Source organism: Aphelocoma coerulescens, chromosome 6 (genome assembly GCF_041296385.1).
Source record: "Aphelocoma coerulescens isolate FSJ_1873_10779 chromosome 6, UR_Acoe_1.0, whole genome shotgun sequence".
NCBI lineage: Eukaryota > Metazoa > Chordata > Aves > Passeriformes > Corvidae > Aphelocoma > Aphelocoma coerulescens.
The window spans coordinates 11,987,496-12,006,202 of NC_091020.1; the positions used below are offsets into that span (position 1 = coordinate 11,987,496).

Consider the following 18,707-nt stretch of genomic DNA (forward strand, 5'->3'; position numbering starts at 1 on the left):
AATATTGGTCAAACAAGACCTTACAACTTCCACTGAAACCCAAGAAAATGTATTCATAGGTGTCTTGTCAAGACTAGTTCTAGTCAGGAGATGGCAGCAAACTCCCAAAATCAGTCTTCTCCCTTCCAGACACAAATATGATCAAAACGTACTTTGAAGGGAAAATTGACTAACAAGAGATCTTGTCGTTAGGTAACAGAAGTTCTCTCATGAAACACACATCATTTATGCCCCCCAAAAACGTCTTCTCTATACCATAGACTTATAAAGGGTCATTGCTCCCACGGAAGAGCCAAAGAGCCCACCTGTGTATTCTACCAAAGCAAGGGGCGTATGTGTGCACACCCAGGGATTCAGACCTCTTGAAAGATCAGCTTGGCTTGGTAAGGGAAAAACAGGAGGACACCATTAAAACAAGATCCTGGAGCTTGCCATTAACAGCCTGGAAACTTCACAGGTGCAATGTTTGCCTGTAGAAATCAACCACTACTTCCACAGCATCCTAATAAACGTTCTGAACATAGCTCTGATATATTACATAGATTTGCATGTATGGGACACATACACACATACACTTGCTCTAACAACACAATTTTAATACCCTGGGGGGAGCAACCCTGTAATAAACAGAGTAGAGCTCGGTATGGAGGGACGTAGAGCAATCCTGACCACAGACTCAGCTATTGTCCATCCCAACCTTGGAAACTGCTCCAATTTCTTCACACTCTTTAATTACTAACTCGAACTCCTCTTTCTTTGGGATCTGAGTAAGACATAACTTGGGCAGAGGAATCCTACAAACAAGAATTTTACAATCACAGATCTGCAGAGCATGGTGTGGTGATGGGCTCGTTGCCAAGATCCATTACCCAGGCAGAACACGATGCTTCCCAGGAGTCATGCCTCCCACTGCTGTGCTCCTACTTCAGGGACTAGGTAAAGGAGAACATTACCTCTTTCCTGTTGAACTCCACGACAGCATCTGCGGTATCAGTGCCATTGGGAAGGAAGGGAGGAGAGTCATCTTCATCTAACACATTGACCAGGAAGGGCACCTCAACCTGCATTTCCCTGAGTCCGTCCCTGACGGTGCACTTGGCAATGAGCTCGTATCTCTCTCTCTCCTCCCGATCCAGGCGCTGTGTCACCTGCACGCCGGTGGTGGTCTCGTTGTACCGAAAGGGAACACCTTCAGCTGCAAAACAGCCACAACATACACAGGGACAATCACTTCCCAGCATAGGGCTCTGATGGCTTTAATACTCTTTTGCAGTCCAGTAAATCCATTTGGACATCATGACTGCACAATAAAAGACAGAAGTGAAACACAGGGAACTTGTGTGGTTGTATTAGGGTAGGGAGAAAACATGGAATATATGGGAAGATTCTACAGTTTAGAAGCAGCATGATTTAAAGCTCAGGATATTCTCAGTCTACTTTTAGCAGATACAAAATTCTAAAACTGATCTTTTTTTAAGGGAAGGGGGTAGTTCTTTTTCCCATTTCCTCTGTATATCCAAAGGCAAAATCTTCTGGCTCAGTTTAGGTTTGCAAAGGAACTTCCTTTACAGAATCAAATCTAGAGGATCTACTACAAAAGAGATCTTTAACAGTGCAGCTGTTTGCATCTGGTGCTAGGATGTGAGCAGCTCAGATCCAGTTTTACCTGCTAGCAGTTTGTAGGAAATGCTGAGATTCTGACACAGATGATGAACTGAGGGTAACTGGAGCTGATGAAATGTGCCAGGTGGCTTATTCTCCTTGATGTGAAAGGAGAGATCCATTTCTGTGAAGCAAAGCTGCCTTGCTGTCAGAGAACTGCAAGCTGGTGCAGTAGCATTGATCAAAGAGAGGAAAACCGTGGTGCGCGTAGCAGAGTCGCATTCCTTCTCTTGGAAAGGGTGGGATGAAAGGAAGACATACAGCATCACCTTAGATAATGGCATCCAGCTTCCTACAGCTTCAGGGGGAAGAAATCAGTGTAAGAAATATTTTACAGAAGACAAGCCACCATTTCTTTTCCTCATTTTCTACCCTAGTCCATTATCCCATAAATGACTGTTTAATCCTATTATGTGGCAAAACAACTCTTCAACATGCCATATGCTGGTGCGAAGACCTTAAACCTTAATAATCCAAATAAGCCAAAAACTATAGGGCTTGGCACCAATATTGCATTATAGAATCTCAAAACCAATACCAGCATTCTGTCTGTAAAACACTGACATAGAACACATCACTGGCGGTAATCAGCTCTTTGATAGGACAGCTTTTTCAAGGCACTAGAGCAGAGCAGGGTGGAAACAGGAAAAATAATGCATGAGATGGCAACAGATACTCAGGACAAACCCATATCTACTATGATTTCAGTCACAGCATTCCAACAGTTTATTCCAGTTGAGGATATGGACCAAATTGTTTAGGTTCAGAAAAACAGACTGCTTCATCGGTATGAAATATCAAGAGGTGGACAAAAGATAAAACAGAAGTTAAAACCAACCTGTGGCATCTCAAGCCTCCTTTTGATTCCCTTGGTTTGACTACAGATAGCACAGTAATATCTCTGTAATAGATCTAACTCGAAAATAAGTTCTAGGTCACTTTGATCTGTATGAACAAAAAAGGCTCTTGAGTTTTGAGTAGCTACTCCTCCTTTGTTCAGCACAAGTATTTCATATACATGAACACCAAGTACAAAAAATGGATGAAATATCAAACACTGAGCACTTCAAAAATAAAGCATTAAGTGCTTGAAGTTGAAAATTTCAACATCAATAAGTCAGAAGGTAGTGCTGATTTACAGCTCTTACAAACTGAAGACAGTTACTACAGACCCTCTAACAGTAAAATTTCTGCAACTGATCACAGTGGTATGCCATTAACTCCTCACCCATTTCCTCCTCCACCAGCTAATGATACCCTAATTTCCTCATAGATCAAAATCACCAAAACCAATTTACTGCTAAAGCATAAAAGAAGAGGAAAAAAACCTGAGATAATGAATTTTTGTTGTTAATTTTTGTTGTTCAACAGTAAGCTTCTCCAACAAAGCCAAATTTCAAGAGAGGGAGGTACAATTAACTATTTCTTCAAAGAGCACTTTGGTGTACATGCAAATGTACTTTGTGAATCCATGTTACCAGAATTCAAGGACCATTTATGTAAGAGTTTGAACCACTCTCACAGCAGTTGTCTGGACACTAAGCACCCACTGTTAACACAATGGAATTGGTCTCACTTGCATCAGTAGATGAACAAACTGCAAATCTCAGTGAAAAGCTGTGGCCTATACAGCTATGAAATGCAGACAAAATATTTCCAGTAATGCAATTTTGCCAGCCTACTGGAGTTTCCAGTGTGAGTAACAGGATCTCTCCCAGGTCAGCATCTGCTTTGGCATACTGGTGTGGGTTTCATTGGGTCTGGTTCCTCATTTTAAAAGGGCAGATGTGTTTTTTCCAAATTTGATGCTCATCTTCCGATGGAGAAACCTCAACATCTGAACATATTTTGCTTTAAGAACAGATACCCCAAGAAGAAAAGCTGGTCTTCTCATACTTACACAGCATGTTAAAGTCTTCTCTATCCAGGCTTTTACTGAGGTAGAGAAGTCCTTTTTTTTCTCTGATTTGAAACCAATTATTTTCATGTGATCTCGCCCGAGATATTACGACATCCTGGCACAGATGGAAGTGGGCCACTTCCTCATGCGAGTCCTTCAAGGCATGGATGCGCAGGAGTGGCATTCCCGCTGGCTCGTCAATGTAGACATTCTCCAAGTACTCTTTCCTGGGGAAGTAGAGACCCAAGGCCACTGCAAAGAAAGGCACACGAGAGAAGAGGGAGGCCCAGCTAAATGGTTTGTGCACTGGCTTTTTCTTAAGAGATGTGTTTCCAAAGAACCAAAGGCATCATTCTCCAAGAAGTAAAGAAGCATTAAAAGAGATGTGGAAAAAGGCAGATCCCCATCTGGTGTAAAGAAATACAATTTTACTGCACTGAAATCAAGGACACAGCCACCAAAAATATGGCCTACAGATTATGTTCAAGTTACAATATCATCTGCTTTTTGAAAGCAAAACTGCTCTGCTGTACACGAGGCCCAGTTTATGCTGAACACTTAAGGAAGCTCTGCTTGCCAAATTTTACTTAAGTTCCTACCTGGTGCTCCCAGTTGTAATTCCATTACCTCACAGATAATACTCAAAGAAGAAAAAAAAAAACTTTTGATGAAATCTCACACTTTAAAACCCTTTAAACACGCTCTCTGTTGAGAGAAAACCCAAAAATTTATCAGTAGCTTGCATGCTTTTCTTCAGATTACATAAAACCCTTCTTATAGAGGAGTACTTTTGTGGCTACCCCTGCTTTTTAAACAGTCCAGCATGATACTCTTGGTACAGAAAATGAGAGTTGTTTAAAAACAATACTGATATGAAAGTGTTCTAAGCATTTTAAATATGACAGATGGGAAAGCTGAGAAGTGAGTGAGAAGGGAAATGTACATTTCTTTTCAGTACAATGACTGTGACTGACCCGATCATCTCCCACCCTGGCTCTGCAGACATTTACATTTAGTAGGGCTCAACTGCACCCCCTTGGTGCCTATTTCTTCAGCTGATCTCACCTTACCAGGTCACTGCAATGGCCTCTCTACCTGTTTCCAGTGCTTCCCTTCCAATTTCACTTCTTGCAAATGTGATCAGAGTGGAATGCTGGATTAGCAAGGAGGGGACAAAGTGATGCTCACTGCACTCACACAGACCAAAATACTGGAACTTTCACTCTTGGACTTCACGTGCACTGACAGTCAGTACTTGCTCTCATCCAAAAGAATACTTGAATACTGCAGAATTATGCATCATTTAATCCAAGTGATACGGAGTCAGGCATATAAAAAGCTCACACATCTGCTGAACAAACGTAAACAATAACTTCCATATGTTACTAATACAAAGCTCTCTCAGCTTAAATCAAGCCAGATACAACTGGAAATTATGGTAATGCAGCAGTAAAATTAGGGATATAAGGCCAAAACATCTTCAAAATAGCATCAGGCTATAGCACATAGTTATTTGGTACCAGTATTGGATCCATACACTGTTCTACTGAATGGAATGAACTGCAAACAAACTGTAAAAACAAGAGAGCTCTAATTTCATTTAGAAACACCACAGAAACCATCGTACCTTGCAATGATTCATGACATCATCTGTATCCCTGGATGCAATTACATCCATCAGGTTTGCAGAGGCCCATTATTTTTTTCTACATATACTTTGCAATATATGAATAAAGTGGTAAAATAATATGGTAGCTGAATTAGTTCCAAAGGAATTAATTCAAAGAGAAGCAAACCAGAGTCTTTTTGAGAGTTTTAGAAAAGCATTAACTCTTGACATTCTCTGTCCAGAAGAAAATTATTACTTTTGATTCTGGTGCTATCACCCTTTCTTCTTTGTAAGTAAGATTCCTGAACATTTGTATTAAATTTCAAATATATTTTTTCAGTCCCTCCATCTATTTTGAAGTGCAGGAAAACCTGGGGAATATGTGCTGCTAGAACTCCTAACAAATGGGTTCAATAATAAGAGGAATAAGTACTACTTTTCCAAGTAGAAAGCCCAGTCCCAGTGCAAGTAAATAGACTCCCTTGAGGTATTTAGTGTAAAAACTTGATTTTAAAACAATGAAAACTTCACAAAAAGTTCAACACTGAGAATTCACTAGCAAGACTGAAAAATCACTTCCAACCCACAAATGCATACAAATGAGGCTTACACAACACTAGCTATAGGATAGAGGAGTAACTGTTATTTCCTTATTTCCAAGACTGGGGTGAACAATCCTGTGTGCTCCCATCACACAGTACAAGAACCAGCCCCACTGCAGAGATTTGAAATCACCTCCAGCAGAAGGAGCATACAGAAAGTAGAGTATATATAACCAATATCAATGTGCAACATGTGAAGTTGGAAAGGGAGAAAAAAAGGAATATTCTGAGTTGTAATTATTTACTTCCTTATGCTAAACAAGTGTGTGCTGATCTTTATATGCTTTGCTCTACAAATGAGGGCTCACGCTGCACACAGGTACAGTCATGTGTAACCAAGCACAGAAATAATTATGACAGACACGGCCACTTAAATGCCTCAGACCTGGCATGAAACTACACCTCAGCAGAGTCCAGCAGCCCCGCTGCTCTGCATTCAAAAGCAAAGGTTAATATTGATGCTGCAGACTCTCTGAAGTTCTTTGGCATCAGTTCACAGGAGGAGTCTTCTCCATTGTCAGAAAGAAAGGTAAAAAATCTTGTATTATAAAAATCTGGTTTCTTTGTAAATAACAGAAATGCAAAACAATGTTTTGTATTCTGAAGAGAGGAAGATTCCTTCATAAAATAATTTAGCATTTACATATTAATTAGCTGGAAATGTATTTCACAAGTTTAAAAGCCACTTGAAGAAATTAGAAAAAACTGCTGTAAGAGATTTAAATAAACATATGATCTTTTTCTACCAGATTCAAACCTAAAACTGATTAAACTAAATTCTGTCCATCAAAAGTGTTAGTTTTTAGTACAGAGCAGAGTTCTATACTGAGGACAATGCCCAAGGATAATTTTAAGTGACACCAGTAAATATCTCAAACTTTCACATTTTACTTAGAAAACAAGTATTTGAAGTGAAGAGACTTTACAACACTGCAAAATAAACAAAATATATACATATAAAGCTTTGATTTAGCCATGTAACAAGAGTCACCCAATGTTGTGAAATTACTGGGATTTTGTGAAGTGGTTTGTGTCACACTGACTCCATTTCAAGCACCGAAAGAGATGAGAGATATGCAACAGACTGCCCAGGTCACAGACACGCTCTCCATATACATCTTTGGGGGCTCATTTTAAAGGAGACCTTTGAAGTAGAAATGTAGCACCCACTTCTCAGAGCTGTGTTCATTCCTTTAAGCCCTAGTGAGTTAAAACCAGATTCAATAAACTTGCCATCTGGCAAGTATGCTGCAGGAGGAAGAGGTTCTAATCCTGGCCACAGTTCCTTGTGTCCTGAATAAAAAAAAAAAAATCCATTTCCAAGGACTTGTGCAAGCTTCCTATGGAAGCCAGATGGAGTTTCTAATGAATCTGCCATTTAAATAAAGAGGAATTGAGATGGTTACATTCAAGACTGATGGTTAAAGTGATTTTGCTTGGGAATTAAAAACAGAAAAATGTTACGTTACAAGCTTGAAATGCACCACAAGAAGGTTGTGCTCTGCAACATCACAGAATCACAGAACTGTTAACATGTTCTGGCATCTCTGAGCATTGTTTCAGCTCTCCATACTACAATCAGCACAGGAAACATGGCAACTTCTGATGGATGAGCAATATTATGGGATAATAGCATATCAGTAACACACAGAAGAGGAAAGTGATCACATTTAAGCGGATGTAATGCTACTAACTAATAGCTCCTACAGGAAATAGATACAGTTATGACAGCAGTTTTCCAGTTCAGGGAGAGAAAGCAGGTAAAATGAGAGTAGAGAAATGAGATTATATGTACTTTGAAGCCTTCATGATTGCCCTTTGAAATAAGGCAATTTTTCACGTGGCTTTTCTCAGTCATGAATGATTAGGTAAATAATGCCTTTTTTTGATACAAATTGATTTCTTCTGTACAAAATTTGCTGTACAAAACTTTACATGTTTTTAGTGCTTTTTATGCTTGCCACTATCATCATGAGCAGCATTTGGGGACGGCTCTTGATGAAAACTGTTAAACTGACAATAGCAACGTTATGTTCTCAATATCAACCTTGATGACAGAAAACACAGTTTAACTTTTTAGTCACAAAATGAAGGAGTAGGAAATTTTTTTATTAGATAAAGAGGAAGACTTCACTGTAAGGCATTCTCCCAAACAGCGTCTGTAACCATCTTTCAAGGTACAACTACAGACTTCAAACAAACTGGTTTGAAGTGAATTATCCAAGTCACAAGATTTGCTCTGGGAAAGGACATGCTTACATAATTGGAAAACCATCTCATGTCTAGGTGGATCACCTGCGGAGTCTCAAACATGTCAGATATGGTGACAAGAGAGGACAACCAGCACCCAGTGAGGCCCCTGGTCAGAAGCACCCTGTTTCCCTGATGCAAAAGACCCATCCCCAGCATCCTCTTCTGAAGAGAAGGTGGTGCAGGTAGCAGCCAATGAACTGCTGGTGAGTAAAATGCAGCAGCTCCTTTGCTCTTGAACCCAGGATCCAGAGCCTAAGAGCCAAACCCACAGACACGGGGAACGCAATGCACTATTCAAATTCAGGGCTCTCCACTTGGCCAAACCATTTGCCTCAAGCTAAGTAGCAGATGTCTTATTGAGCTCATAGTCAAAATTCAAAGTTTACACGACCACTGCACGGTTTAAGTTACAGTATGCATTCGAACAAAAGGTTCACTCTTGATTCTTAAAAAATTCAAATGGCTGAAATATAACATTACTTTCTAATATTATTTTGGGTCTCATTACTCATGTAATTGAAAACTGTCTCTCGAGCCTGAGTGTCTGTTACCTTCCAGCTTCTTTTCACTAGTTCATGTTATAAGTTACACTTTTGTCTAGTAAACGAAAATCTTCACAGATCTCAAGGTGCCTGCTGGATGAACATGCACTTAAAAACAGTAGGACCAGTTTGTATTTTTAAAAAGACATAAGAAAAAAAAAAAATCAGCAAAATGGAAATGATGGTTGTTTTTCATCCAGCAAGTAATTATACACCTATATAACCCACAACTGAAAAAATTTACTCAGAGCTTCTCAGCATTTTGGAGGACAACACAACAATATATTAAGAACGGAACAGCCCCACGCAATCAAAATCCTTAATCCAGAATTGACAAACATCTCCAAGAAAAGGGAGATGCTTTTAATGCAATGATAGCCCTGTCAGTGTAACATACAGGATTTAATGATATGACAGATGAACATGGGAGTCTGTTGTTAATAATCCTCCATTTGTTGCACAGCATCAGATTTCAACAGGCAATTATCTGTCAAGGTTAGTTTTGTGTTCCTGAAATAATTATCTTTACTTCTGACAAGTAGCCATTATGTCCCATTACTAGTATTAATATACCTAATGTTCGATTCATCAGAGAACAAGGCCAGTAATACACTTTTATATTTTAAATTAAAGGACTTGCCCACTTAATTCCCTTCTAGTCTCTACACAATTAGGAAATAAACTTGCCCTCATAAACCAAAAAGTCCATAATCTAGGAAAAACATTGTCAGTTGACAGAAAAGTAGTATGGAGCAGCAGAGCTAGAAACACCACTCTGGATTCAATCATCAGCTGAGCAGGTGGTCAGGCACGAGCCAGCCTGTGCCTGAGCTGGAGACACAGCAGTGGTGGCACAGGGACCCTAGGGCCACTGAGCTGCCTTAAATGCCCACACAGCCAGGCACCAGGCTGAGCCAGCCTCCCAACCACCATGCAGGGCAGGCTGCTTCTTGCACAAGTGCAAGTCATAAAAACCTCTCCTGTTTTTATACTGAGAAGTCCAATGAAACTCCACCACCAGCTCAGTGAGTTGGTGCTGCAGCGCTCCTGCCCGGGTGTAACTCCTGATGGGTTTGAGAGTCACTACAGCAGTGATAAAGAGAACACGTGGCATTCTCCTAATTGACTGGCAAGCCATTAACGCAGCTCAGCAGCATGACATTATTTACTTTTAGATGTGTCATTTTTAAGCTGATCACTACAGAAATTGTAACACATGTGATATGAACACCAGAACATAAGAAACTGTATTAAAGTGAAAATTAATTTTTTTCTTTTTTTCCTTTTTATTCCCCAAAGCTTGTCTGCTGGACCCCAGGTTAGAGTGGATTGGGTACAGATCATTGTAGAGATTTATGCCAGAATTTTCTTACAGTACACTCAAACTTACGGAGCTGGATAATTGCTAAATGTCACGTGTCGAGTACATTTACATGTAGCACAATTTTTGGAGAGCAACAGAATAAATTTCAGTACCAGAGGTATCAGTGAAATACATGTGTTTTACAGAGCACCATACCTCCAGGGAGAGCAGGTCCTTACGAAGTGATGGTAAGCAGAAACAGTCCTTAGCTAGAATATACTCCAGACCTGTTACACTGCTCTGCTTTAAGTTTAATTGCCTCTCTTGTGATTTTCCTCACCAGATTCCCATGCTCATATTGAAAACAACCCTGAATTTTAGACTGAAAATATAGAAATTAAGTAGAAAGAAAATACTATATTAGATATTATATTAAATATAGTATTATGTAACATATAATTGGATAAAATACAAATATATAATTAGATATAATATTAAATATTCCACTAGTCAGCAAAATGACAAAGATTTTCAGGTACAGGAAAATAAGACAGACATGGTAAAGCAAAGAGATGGATCTGACAAAAAGTTTGTTTTCTATATCAGGCATATTGAACATAAATTTAAAAAATGTCCAGATGAAAGACCCTAAATTTATCAAAAATAAGCAAATTTTGATTTGTGAGAACTGCTAAGATTGTCATTTTTGTCTCAATTCAAGACTGGAAAATCTGTGCAGCTCAGGATCTACCAGAGAACAGGACATCACCTCTAATGAAGCTTCACTTGTAAGTTCAGATCAAGGTCAAACCTGTGCCTACGCTTTCCTCCAGAGCCTGTACCTCTAGGTAAGTTTTAGAAAACTGCTCTTTAAGTGCCACAAAGGCTAGAAGTTTCCTTCCTCTTGCATTCTTTGTTGTTTGTTTTATTTGTTTCGGGTTTTTTTTATTACTTTAGCAAAAAGACAAGTTTTTGATGCTTCACTGTTCTAAATACCAGTGTTAGTAGAACTTAAACTGTCCCTTGTAGAAATCGGTATGTGTGGAAAGCTTCTGTGAGAGATTGGAGGGGTTTCTGAAAATTCTTCAGACCCTGATTTTGCCACTTCCCCTTATTTGTATTAAATACTTGTTTTTTAAAGTATGGCTTAATTGTTTGAGAATACTTGGATGTACTTTTGCTCTGTAGCAGTATAGAGCTGAAATGTAAGACAAGGGAACTCTCTACTGTATTGCAGCACAAATTATATTAATAAATGCTTATTTACTCTGTGTAGGATCTCACATGCCTTCTAGAACGTGTTTATGTATGATGTGTACACAAAGACTGTGGTAACGAGAAGCTAGAGAAGACCAGTGACATGTCTCACTGCTCTGTGGTAAAACTGACACAGTAGTTGTATCAAATCCTCAATTAATCATGGAGTGACATACAAGTGCTCCAAATGCTTGTTATACTTTAATTAGCTTTCCAATATATTTAGTCTAACAGTGCTGAGCTCATACAGAAGGTAAACATTATAGCAGCAATTTGCAGAACAAAGTACTGACAACCAAATATATTTGTTTCATAAAAACGTAAAAATAAATCACAGGACACTTATCTGCAGAAATTGTTCAGCATACTTGATAAGATGAAAGGATCCTTAAAGGCAAAGACAAATAAGCTTAAATTAATAATCTTAGTTAAAAGGATATCAGCATCACAATACATTTCCTACATTAAGATACAGATCTGGGTCACTGTGCTGATTCCTTAATAAATATAGAGTACTACATTTTCACAATCCCAAGTCATGAAAATGAATGAAAACCAATTAACTGTTGATTTATGGCAAAGATTTGTATATGCACAAACTCCTGCATTCTATTACTACTTAAGCTCAAATTTCCCCATTTGTCTTCTTCCAGCTGCACTTGATTCTGTATCACCAAAATGAACACAAGTCTTCCTGTCAATTATAAATAGATGAAGTCAGACATAAGGGATCACTTTCTGACAGCTCAGTGCAGTGCACAAACACCTCCATCCATTTCCTCTGCCTAAGCCATCTTCGGAGTGAAAACACGCTCAGGTGAAATAAGTACCAGTATTTCTCACAAACAGCTTCTTTTCCCCCTCAGCATCACTGGACTGCAACAATTAACAGAACCTTTATCAAATGTAACAGTACCAATTTGGGATAACTGCACAATGGCTAATTCTTCTTGATCAATACCAGTGACCCTGTACCTGTGTCGTGGTGAGAGGAGTCTGGTTTTCAGAGAAAAGTTGCATACAATATCATCTCATTTTCTAAGGAGTGGATGACTCTATAGCATCTGGATCAAATTTTTACTTTGGATTCTCCACTGTTACACTGGAAAATCTATTTTCTGTATTTAGTGCAAATGTGTAAAAATTAGCCTGCTAGACCTCATGCAGTAACATATAGGAAATAGCCCAGCCTGAATTGTGTTTTATCCATATCTAATATCTTTAGCTTCCCTTATTTTTTCCAATTCCTGCAGCTCATGAAAGAGAGAGATCGAGCAGTGTAATTACTGCCTTACAGCAGGAGGCAATCAATGAAAACTTTTGCTGCTGGTGGTTGAAAACTTGCCAGAAAAACAGTAATGACATGAACATCCACCCCTCACAGCAAAGTGCTCTGTTATTAAGAGCTGCTATTCTCTTTTCAAACACTCAAGGGAGCTATGAGCCTGCAGTTCAATTTTTCAGTCCAGGAAGTGAAATCTCACTGCAACTGTGAGCTTATTTGTTTATTGATTTATTTAAAGTTTTGTCTTGAATTAACAGAGCATTTTGGTTTAATCAATCACTATATTTTTGGTTAAGATTACTGTATTTTAGGCCATCTATGAAGTGAAATTAAGAATATAAGTTCTTTATCGTATTGTTGTTTTTTAATTTTTATTATCTCATTCTAATACATATGTATATATAAGAGCTAAAATACTATTAAGACACACTTGCACTTGAATCTTGAATTCCTTAAGACACTCTGGCAGAGAAGATATTTTCTTAAGTGCTTTTACAAGGCACACTGCTTCTAAAATAGTTTTTAAAAAATCTATATTACACCTGCCATCATGAAAAAAAAAAAAAAAAAAGACAAGAACCCCCACTATTCCAACTGTGAACATCCCTGTTTAATAAAACAGAACTTTTCCTTTGGGGACTTTCAGTCATTACTGCACAGTAGCTACTCGTTATGCTGTTGTCTTAAAGCATAAATGTTGTCAGCAAAAGGGCAGAAATTGTATTGACAAGGCTTGGAAAGGGGCCGACAGACCACTAATGATATGTGCTGGGCACTGCTGCCTGTTCCAGACAGCTCTTCTCCACTGGCTTTGAGACAGTCACAAACTACCTCATATCCTTGACAAGCTACAGGAGTGAACTAGAGAAGTCTAAAAGAAACAAAAGTAAAAGCAGGGGGAAAATCTGGAAGAGTAGGGGTCTTTACAGGATTATTAAAGAGCTTTATTTTCCTTTAAGTGAACTTCTGGGTTCCAGCCCAGTCCCTTGCTAGAGGGCATGCCAAACCACCACAGACTGCCAAGCAAGCGCACGCACAAAACAATCCTCCTCTGATTATTAAAGACTGAATTTTCTTAATGTATTTCACAACTATTTCAATGCCTTTTTTACTTTACAAACATTTTTATTGTAACAGCTAAAACTTTGCCCCATGTTTATACCCTCCACTGCCAACAGAAGAGAAGCAATTCTTTGTATCTCTCATACATAACAGACACTTTTGATAAAGACTTCACTAATGCTGCTATGCTGCAGTTTCTCTGTTGGGTAACTTCTGATCACTTACTGTCTTTAATTATTAGCTATTTCTTCTACATCAAGGTCTGCACCGAGTCCTGGCTTGCACTGATGCACACAGATAGTCCTTGATGCTGACATTTATTTTGAACTCAGACTACCAGAGCAGTCATTCTGATAACACGTTTTTGATGTATAAACAAACTGCAAGTGACAGACCCAGAGTCAAAGGAAGTGCTGTCATCCTTCAGCGATTAGCTCCTGGGCAGCCCGACCCAAAAAGAATATTGAAACACAAAGTTTATACATTTATATTTTTCTCAGATGGTGAAACTGATGCTTTGTGCTCTGTTTACGAGCTGAAAACACCTCCAGTGGCATCTCCTGTCACAAAGAAGCAATCAGGTTTTGTTCCAGCACAGTATCTCCATGCACATTTTATCAAGGCATATTGATTTTTCAACTCCTCTGCAAAGGTGCTTGTTGCACTATTTCATCAAGAGCTCATGTTTTAAATTTAAGTGTCAGTAAAAAACCTCATTTCCTCTGCTTCCCCTCTTTTCTGATCAAGGCAGCAATATTCACAGGCTAGAAGACTGGAACATATAATGAAAACACAAGTTCAGATTTCAACTGAGTACCACAGAAATGTAAATTAAAAACTGCAGCTTCGGTGACTGTGTTAGAAGTGCCTTTCTTTACCTGTGCCCTAAACACCTCCCCACACACACCACAAACATTTGCCATCAACAAGCCAAGCTGGGTTTTACAGTCATGATATGTGACTCAAGTGCACTGACTTTTCCATGAATGCTTCTCCTGAAACAGAGTCTCCTTGCATCAGGAATAAAAAGCTGCCTGGCTTGATGCTTTTTATTGTAAAAACTTAACAAAGCTTAAGTTTCTAGCATACACTTATCTATTCACATTTTATCATTAATGAAACCTGCTGCGTTTCATGCCAGAAGGAGACAACATCATACAAACCTTTACAATTTACAGATTTCTTTCTATGCCATAGCTACCAAGAACATGCAGTAGGGTGGACTCTTCCTTTCATAAATCTCTCTTCCAACAGGTTCAGGACTCAAGGCTGAAGCTAAATGTTCCTAGAATTTGTAAAGTCAGTGTGACAAAAAAAAATGGAAAAAACAATCTGCTGGACTAAACTGGGATTCTCCGGCTGCACTGGGATTAAAAAACACTGGCTTAGGAAATATCAGATCAAAGTTCCAACTTGCAGGTGCAATTAGAAAAATTGAGAAAGAGGAAATACAGCATGATCTCTATATATAATTAAATGCCCATAACAAAACATTATCTGTGTATATCTTCATATTCAAAAACTCAGTTTCAGTTTTAACATGCATCCACATTGATTCTAGACTACCACCACGTGTACAATGCAAAATGCACATCATGACCAAGCCAGATACCTAGGAAATTTTTTGAATACTTTCAGGCTACAGAATAAAAGGTCCAGGGTATAAATCAATCTTCAGGTCACAGAGGTCCCCTGATAAGCATTAAAGCTACTTCCCAGAGCATTACCCAACCACAGGTGTCTCTTTTTACTTTTTTGGCGCACATTTCTTTTGCTGATGAGCTAATATTTTTCTGAGGACAGTAAAATCCACTGGGCAGCTGCTCACTTTGCTAACGAGACTTCAGTGTGAGAAAAGTGAGGGCAGAGCTGCTTAAAAGTATTTTGTGGCTTTTCAATTGCTCTGCTCTGGAATGAACATTGACAAGTTCTGCTGCCCCTCACTGGGAGTTCCCACACACCGGCTGGCAGAGATGAAAGCAGTTGGAAGGAAAATAAATGTCATTCCTTTCCATATTTCTCCAACTTAAAGCAATTATCAATTTAATAAACTCTGATTTCAAGGAAAGAGAGAAGATTCTGGCTTTTGGCTTGCATGAATCATTTCGAAGGCAATGCCATTTCCAGTGACTATTCCCTAGTTCTTGTAATGTTATTAGAAAGGGCTTGACCTCCCATATTTTTCCATGCACCGGAGAAGACTTTGCTCAGCTAGCTAACCCAATTGCTTGTGCATTTGGAACACAATGTAGAATTAAAAAACAAACAAAATGGAAAAACCCCAACTTTGTTTCTGTTACAAACGGACTTCCAGTGAAGCCTGGCCCCCACCATGACACTTTGAGCATTGCTTGGGAGGTTCTCTGCATAGATCTATCTCCAAGTACTTCAACATATCAGTTCCAGTAATCCAATAGCCCACTCAGAGACAAGACAATAGTGGGAAACAATTTAGACAAAGGCTATATATTTAGGGATGGCGTCACACATACAACATTTTAATGCTATACAAAAAATTAAGTATCAAGAGCACTGAAAGCACTGACCACTGTGTGGCCTTCTGCATGAGCTTACATACTTGCATATAGAACTGAGTGCTTCAGAAAGATGGAAAACAACCAGCAGGCATCAGATGCTGGGTTACATGGATTACAGTTCCTGTTGAACAGAGGATGGAAATTTGGGGAGTAATATATAAGGGCGAGAATCAGAGAAATGGACCTATTATTTGCCAACACTTCTGACTAATGTTCAAGCTCACCATCTGACTGGTCCTCCTCAAAGACAAGAATCTAGAAAACCACAGACTGACAACTATGTCTCACTTAAGGATGCACAGCGGGCTCAAAAGTTTCCTTGAATGTTTCAAGTTTTAAGGACCAGGAACTTTTCATCAGCCATCTTGTCTCTTAGATTGAAAACAACTTGGGAAGAGCTGGGCAGGAGACACAGGTGAATTGGCTGGAAGTTTCACTTCAACATGAGGAAGAGCTTCTTTCCGTTGTGGGTGGCAGAGCACTGGAACAGCTACCCAGGGAGGTCATGGAATCTCCCTCTCTGGAGACATTCAAAACCCACCTGGACATGACCCTGTGTCACCTGCTCCAGGTGACCCTGTCTTGGCAGCAGGGTGGGATTGGATGATGTCCAAAGGCCCCTTCCAGCCCTACAAGTTCTATGATACCACAGTTGGCACCGCTGTGCCAAACCTGCCCACGCTCACAAAGGAGCACCTGGACGTGCAGCACTCCTCAGAAAGCACAGATTAAGAGCACATGAACAGTAGCTCATGCTACTGCCTAAGTAGTGCTGAGCCTACACCAGGCTACAGACTCAGAATAACTGACAAGTGCAGGCACATCTCACAAAAATACTTATTTTTAATACAATCATTGCCTCATCCAAACTTGCTGAGGTCAAGAACCCTGTAAGACTTCACCAGCTTTGAGACTACAGGCAACATTTTGCAAATACTTGCAGACAGGATAAGAAGACAAATTTTAGCATATCCACAGTGACATAAATGTGTGAGAGTATGGTTTACACCTAAGGAGAGAAAGATGCATGCTTGGGGACTATTGCATAAAAATGTTTAGTCAAAAAGAATGAGAAAGTGCTACACTTAAAGAACTTATGCTAAGGAAAACATATTTTAAAGTTTCAGCTACAATTCCCTGTGTAACGGTATATGTTGTTTTAAACTTCTTTGTCCAGAATTTCGGTTCAAAATAGTATTTGTACAATCAGCACTATTCCAAGAGTTTAATGTGTTTTTCTGTACCTTTAATTCAGCAATATTTTGTTTTTAAGGTAGGATAATATTCCCTTTTAAACCAAAATTAATGTAGCACATCAACTGTAATTTTTCAATGATCCCCATCCATTTGAATGAATGCTACTTCACCAAAAAGCCCAGTGGAGTCAGTCAGTCTATATATCATTAAACCCACTATTTTTTATCGTATGCCATAAGGACTTTGGGACCTACTCAAAGCTTTCTGGCTGACCCAATTTTTGCTGAAATACAACTTTTTACAAAGATCACATTGCTGTTACTCTGCAAATGGGAATGCCTGGCTGCAGATATTTTGTTTTGTCTTTGCACATTTGATTGGCAAACCTCAGAAAGGATCTCACATGTTGCTGCAGTGAAGATCAACAATGTAATTTTAAAATTAGATTTATTCATTACGGGTTTAATCCACTTTTCTCTGAAAAAAGGCAGAGCAAATCAACTTATACAGCCGTACGAGCAAAATATAACTCTCTTCTGGAGCAGAAGACAGAGAGTAGAGTTATACATCAGGCCTTTGTGTTTGTAAGGCTAAAGTCCAGAATGGACTGGGCAACCTCCACAGCCGTATGTCCTGGATCCACTGTAAATTAGCTGCTCACCTGCAGACAGCATTTCCGTTTCTCAGCACTACCCTAGTCATGGGAGGTTGGTTCATTTTTGAGACAACTTGGCCATCTCTCAAGCATATAAAGTTACCAGTATCTTTTCCACTTCTAAAGGAAAATTGAGAAGGCACAAACAGATGGTATTTGATCAGAAACAGTGGTCTTGTGCTCTAGATTTTTTTTAAAACAACATATCACAGAATGCTTGAGGTTGGCAGGGACCTCTGGTGATCATCTCATCCAACACTCCTACTCAAGCAACACCACCTAAAGCCACTTGTCCTATTACTCAAGATAACCTTTTTTATGCCAAGCCCAAAGGCACGCTAGCCAAAAGACATTTTGATCACACAGAGACATTTACAGTCACAATACTACTTCATGCATTTCACCTTTCATTCAAGAAAATTAAGTTGCACGCAAGTGAAAAATGACCTTCCTAGAAATGTTTCCTTTTACAAAATGAGAGCCATCTGCCAAGGATTTAGCACAGTAATAAGAGATTAGAAGTAGCTGCATTAAAAAGTTGCTATGGATTTGATATTTATAAAGGCAAACATATATATATAAAATACACAATAAATATATATGCTAATAAAAACTGCACTGCCTAGACCTTAATTATAATCTTTAAAAAAAATTCAAATTGCTTCTTTAACTAGTAATCATGTTTTTTTTCTGGAGCAATTTAGATTAAATCTGTCTCTTCTTAAGTATGCAGAATACCCTGTTTTCTAAAACAATTCATTTACCCTAGAAAGCTCATAAATGAAGCTGTTAGCTAACATTCAGCATATCTTCATTACACAGTCCAATGTTTCAAATATAGAA

The 18,707-nt window shown here is 38.9% G+C and overlaps 1 protein-coding gene across 15 annotated transcripts in view; it reads right to left on the minus strand.

The window, feature by feature from the left end:
• Nucleotides 1–18,707, minus strand: part of RET (ret proto-oncogene) — a 263,437-nt gene that overhangs the window by 35,347 nt on the left and 209,383 nt on the right. For all 15 annotated transcript variants that reach the window (XM_069019242.1, XM_069019246.1, XM_069019245.1 and 12 more), the window contains 3 exons: nucleotides 3,563–3,814; nucleotides 1,667–1,960; nucleotides 954–1,195 (listed from right to left, as the gene is read on the minus strand). In XM_069019242.1, the coding sequence (XP_068875343.1) occupies nucleotides 954–1,195; nucleotides 1,667–1,960; nucleotides 3,563–3,814 (788 nt within the window). The remainder of the gene's footprint in view (nucleotides 1–953; nucleotides 1,196–1,666; nucleotides 1,961–3,562; nucleotides 3,815–18,707) is intronic.